At 38.1% G+C, this 6000-nt stretch overlaps 1 protein-coding gene across 19 annotated transcripts in view; it reads left to right on the top strand.

The window, feature by feature from the left end:
* Nucleotides 1-6000, top strand: part of Mef2c (myocyte enhancer factor 2C) — a 159148-nt gene that overhangs the window by 82445 nt on the left and 70703 nt on the right. For all 19 annotated transcript variants that reach the window (XM_021208750.1, XM_021208759.1, XM_021208754.1 and 16 more), the window contains one exon: nt 5346-5549. In XM_021208750.1, the coding sequence (XP_021064409.1) occupies nt 5346-5549 (204 nt within the window). The remainder of the gene's footprint in view (nt 1-5345; nt 5550-6000) is intronic.

Below are 6000 nucleotides of genomic sequence, written 5' to 3' on the forward strand. Positions count from 1 at the left end.
CCTGTTTGATCAGCTCATTCATGACTCAACTTCTTAATGTCGACAGACGCTACTGACACTGTCGCTTCTTCTTAGCTCTGCTCTCCATATTCACGCTACATGCAGATCTAACTAGCATGCCTTGTGTTCTCACCAAAACCCATGTAGAAAGTGTTTCTTGGGAGCAGAGAGTGACTTCTAGAGACTTTTTCACACTAAGCTGCCATTATTTAGTTCTTCTTTTCCGTGTGTTTCTTCACCCCGTTACGGTCAACCATCCTCAAATAAACAAATACATGTGTATTAAAGTCAGAACTTGGAGCTGGAGAAATGGCTCAGCAGTTAAGAGCACTAACTGTTCTTTTAGAGGTCGTGAGTTCAATTCCCAGCAACCACATGGTAGCTAATAACCATCTGTAATGAGATCCAATGCCTTCTTTGGGTGTGTCTGAAGAGAGCTACAGTGTATTCATATACATTAAATAAATAAGTAAATAAATCTTCTTTTAAAAAAAAAAAAGGAGGAAACTCCTTTTTTTAAAAAGTCAGAACTCATCAGATGGTGCAAAGAATATTTGGCTGATAAACGTAATTATCCCAAATGCTGAGCCTCCTCTATGTATGGGAAGGAAGGCAGAAATGTGTGTTTGTATGTATATGTGTATGTATGCATGCTGAGGCTCTAGACCTTTTTTATTTTCCTTCTTCTTCTTCTGTCCCTCTTGACCTCATTTTCTTAAGACAGGATCTCTCACTGAACCTGTAGCTCAGTGGTTAGTTAGGCTGTCTGGCCAGTAAGCTCTGGAGATCCACTTGACTGTATCCTCAATCCCTAGCCCTGGTTATAAATGAGTACCACATCTGCCTTTAAGTGGATTCTGGGGACCCAAAGATATGTTCCTATGTTTGCACAGTGGGCAATTTATGGACTGAGTCATCTCCTTCCACCCCATCTTTCGATCTTCCTTTTTCTCTCTGTGCCTGCAACTATAAAAATAAACTTCTATCTTCACACTTCTCCACCCCTCATGATGCATCACCCAGGCACAGATTCAAAAATACTTTCCATTGAACTTTGCTTAAAGTCTGGAGCATCTATGCATATGTATACTGTTCTGGACGTTCTCTGCTTTCCATAGGATCAATTTCAAAATATAATAATTGCTTTCTTTATATTCAGAATCTCTCATCTTTAAGAGGTTAAATTACCAAAAGGCAAGTAAAGAAAGTTTCTACTTTTACAGAAAATTATATTGAGGAAGTCAACGTTTTTTAACTAGAGTATTCCTATTCTGCAATCTATATTCAACAACTAGTCATTATGTACCCACAAGTTTGTAGTGTAAAGGCTGATCTGGGATCTTACAGAATTAAAAAGCAGCAAGAATGACAGACTCATAAGCAATAAATTCTGTAATATGAGGATACTTTAGGAAATAAAAGCTTATACAAGTTATTGGAAGAAGCAGTTTGTGGTGATACACACCTGTAACCCCATCAGTTGATAATACACACCTGTACCCCATCAATTGAGAGGCTGAAAAAAGAGGGCCCAGTGCCAACATGGGATACATAGAGACCATGTCTCAGCCATCAGTCAATAAAACAATACTGAAAACTAAGATGAGGAGGGACTGTCTTCTGAGTACCCCCATGAAAACATCTTGGAAGTTATGTTTTAAACCAAGCCTTACCTGGTGAGAGGCTGCTAATGGCCACAAAGAAAGGGAAAGGCCATAATACCATAAGCAGTTCTGACCGACTACAATGTAAGAATTAATTCCAGGAAAGTAAACTTTAGTTCATAATCACTTCAATTGAGTTAGCATCATTTTCCTTTTTCAGTCTTTTTCAGTTTTTATCTGAAAACAAAAGCTAAAGTACAACAATTAGATAATAATGCCACTCCAAATCATTAGGCATGATGGGAGAAAGAAATGTATTGGTCCAATCCTGGCTGTTGTTCTTAAGAAAGAAGGTTCTGTTAAGCATTAAGGCATCCGATGATGTTCTCCAGCCACAGTGACATGACATGAGCTAAAGAAATATTATTTTATGTAATAGAAGCTATAGCATCCAGCACAAATGAGTTACATGGAAAAGACTCAAGAATACTCAGTAGACATTGCACCTCATAACACTGGTTGTATAGAAAGTGTTCAGGAAGAACTGTCTCCCACAAGATTTTCATTAATTTCTTTACAATTGGATTATATAAAGCTGTATTCAACAAATATGACTCTTTTCAATTTCAGATTCCAACTTCAGTTTCTCATCTCTCCTTAATAGGGTTGTCATAAAATATGTGATATATGTACGTTTGCTAGGACTTAAAATTTAGGGTTATTATAAAACCTAATATTGAAATAGTTCATACATCATCGTCATTCCATGTAGGACTATGGAAAGCCTCAATGGTAAGATAAAATGGTCAGTACTTACAGTGTATTTCTTCTTTTAATGCAAATGTATTTACCAAACCTCTTTAATTCTGAAAGCTAGATGTTGAATTACAGTGCCCACTCAAATAATACTGGCTTTATTCTCCTCTCAGTGCATCCCAATTGAAGTAAACACTCGGAAAGAACATCATTTACTTAACCTCTGTAAAAGCAGTGTTCTGTATCACCAAAGGTTCAAAGTATGCTATTCAGATAGAAATATGGATGTGTCCCCATTACAAACTATTGTCACATTATGAAAAATGTAATCATTACATTATTATATTTAAGCATAAGAGCTCCGAATTGCAATCTTTGTCACTGAGTGGCATATTTTAAATGAAGAGTAATATCTCAGATCTCTTTGGAAAGCTTAATGCTTAAAAACAATTTTATCTAACTATGAACAATGATAAAAAGCATTATAAAATACATTTTGAGTATGCATGAGGAATATGAACATAATACAGAATTAAATTTAGAGCAATTAACAGTAGAGTTTGAATGTATTTTCTTAACTGCGTTAATACAGTCATCCTTTCAGATTGCAGTTTTAATGAAAAGAAGCTATATGCACTGACTTTTTTGACAGGTATTATTAAATAAGTATTCATTATCCAGCAACCTATTTGGTTACAAAAAAGTTGAGGAGCATCTGAGAGTAAACACAAGTAGTGGTTTTAGTGACATTTCTGTCCTATGTTTGCGTTGATGATGAGTGTTATAATGTGCTAAATTCTGAGGTTTGAGTCCCGCAGAAACCATATTGAATTGAGACATTTCACCTACAGTTTGTGGTCATGAAATCTGATTAAAAGTGGTTCCATATATGTGTGACTATTTTTTATCAGAGCTTCTTATTTAATATATTTTAGCCTATTTCACTAAATAAGACAAGTATGCAGTTAGATTTATGTTTAAATTGCATCTCGAAGAAATGTTAAAATGTATTTTTGAATACTTAACTATAATTAATAATAGTTATTTATCTATTCCAATAAGAAAGTCTTTAGCCCATCCTTACAGTCAGTCATAGTTCATCTGAATGAATGAGAATAAAAGTTCCTGAAGTAATATGATAGCCAGATAAGAAAATAAAATGCTAGTTTACTTTATCAAAAGCACTTTAGAAAAACAGTAGAACCACCACCACCACCACCACCACAACCACAACAACAACAACCACAACCACAACAGATGCTAAGGCAGTGGTAGCCACTTTGAAGCAAAGTTGCACAAGCTAAAATGTAGATAACATCTGAATAGAGATTATCTGGGTTAATGTGGGCTGTGGGCTGCAGTAAAAATACTGTGTGCACTGGAGGATAGTCAGTGAGTGAGGATAGCTCCTCCTCATCCTCTCACCAGGAAAAGCAGCATTCTCAAACAGTTTGAAGACTCTTTATGACACTGAGACGTGCATTTTATTAGTTCTCACTTGTAGGGACGCTGAGCTTTTGACAAGATGGGCAATATGGAAGAAGGAGATCTTAGAGTGAACACTGGCGCTAGAGTTGGGAGCTTTTGATAGTCACTGGAGATCATTCAGTGGTTTTCAGGAATCAAAGGGGGGAAAAGAGGAAAGAATAGGGATCTAGATTGAGGAGTTACAAATTAAGTGGCAGTAAAGGGAACTGACTGAGCCATTGTATTTAAAGAAAATAAATGCTAAATAAACCAGTTACTTCCAAAGTATGAGCCTCAAAAATTTATGTATTTCTTAAAATAAATAAATAATAAATAAAAAAGCACACGATACTGTCAGCCATTAGTTGGGGAAGCCAGTTGTAATTTAAAAGGTTTCTGAGCCTTGGGTACAACAGTCTGCCTTACTACTAAATCTGTGAGACAATAGGACTTGTCTTGGAAGTCTTTTCTGGGAAAGACACACTGCAGAATGCTTGCTTGGAAACACCAGACCATATATGGGTTTGCAGTTAATGTTGTTCATGCTATTGGGTGGATTGGCCAGGACAAGCTAACGTTTAAAGAACACTGAAATTGCAAGTGTGGGATGTGTTCATTTACTGGGACCGGCAAGTGAAGGGCATGCAGAACTGGAAACAGGAGCTTAAGGGGGCAGTTCCTGAGGGAAAAAGAGTGTGGAGTGAGGTTTTGCAGAATAAGATGAATAGAGGAGACAATGATTTCAGGCAGGGAGAGTATCCAGGCCAGGAAGCTGCTGGGCTGTCCAGGGTGACATGATAAGGATATGAATGGTTGGGTTACCTGAGAAGTAGACAAGTGTGAACCTGACAAATATGGAACTTGTAGGAAAGGGATTGTGGGACTTGGTCATAGATTAGACTAGAAGAAAAATGGTCAAAAATAGCAGTTACTGACATCAGAGAGGAAAATCAGAAACAGAAGAATGAAACCAAAATCCTAACGGTAGTTCCCCAATGCCCAGCCAAGTTTCTAGAGAGAGAGTAAACTGGTTGAGAGTTGTACCCACAAGCTGCAAAGGTTGTCAATTAAGTGGCACAAGAGTAACCAGTTTTGTGTGTGTGTTGTTTTAACACAGATCTAAAATGTTAGGTTTATAATGTCATGGCTAGTCTTCAAGTAATTAAAGAACAAATCAAATTCTAGGTTCATAATTGGGAAAACTGTTAAACATGTTGGAGTTGAAGAAGCTGGAAGTTTCAAAGAAACAAGATTGTTTCTTCCATCACCTTCGTTTGAATGCCCCGAATTAAGTCTTACATCTCCAGTTTCCCAGTCTACCACTAGCTAGCAATCACACATTTTCAAATTGTAGGCAGAAATCAGTTCAGATCATTTACTTTGTCTTTGAATGTGGTAGCACCCAAGACTGTGACATCCCTACAGCATTGTTTTGCAAAGGAGAAAAAAATATTAGCGTGAATACATACACCACACATGAGTAAGGTTTTTGTCTTTAAAAATGCGTTCTTCTTCCAGGTGACTTTTACGAAGAGGAAATTTGGATTGATGAAGAAGGCTTATGAGCTGAGCGTGCTGTGTGACTGCGAGATTGCACTGATCATCTTCAACAGCACCAACAAGCTGTTCCAGTACGCTAGCACTGACATGGACAAAGTGCTGCTCAAGTACACAGAGTACAATGAGCCGCATGAGAGCCGGACAAACTCAGACATTGTGGAGGTGAGCAAGCAAGCTAGGAGCCCCGGCTTTCTGCTGTGGGCCCACTACATTCCTTTCCTGTGTTCCTAGTCCTGTGCCTGTGCTTGGGGTGTTTACCCCATCTATGACTGTGACATGCTGGTTACTTCTCCCAAAATGAGTCAAAAGTGGGAAAGTGATGACCCATATGGGATCTAGAAATCAAGGTCCAGAGTCAGATCAATGGCTGCCACTTTGACAAGCCAGCAGCATCCTCCATTGTGTATCAGGACCTGTGAGCTGGGAACTGTGACCAGGGGCTGTGTCATCCGTACTTAGAATTCATTTTAAGTGTGAAACAGCTTCTCCACCAGAATCAAAACATTTTTTCAGGTGACCTCATTCAAACCTTATTATGTATATTACCTCTTTCTAACTCATTTTCCCTCTCCCTCTCCCTCTCCCTCTCCCTCTCCCTCTCCCTCTCCCTCTC

The sequence above is a fragment of the Mus pahari genome, chromosome 11, assembly GCF_900095145.1.
Source record: "Mus pahari chromosome 11, PAHARI_EIJ_v1.1, whole genome shotgun sequence".
Taxonomy (NCBI): Eukaryota; Metazoa; Chordata; class Mammalia; order Rodentia; family Muridae; genus Mus; species Mus pahari.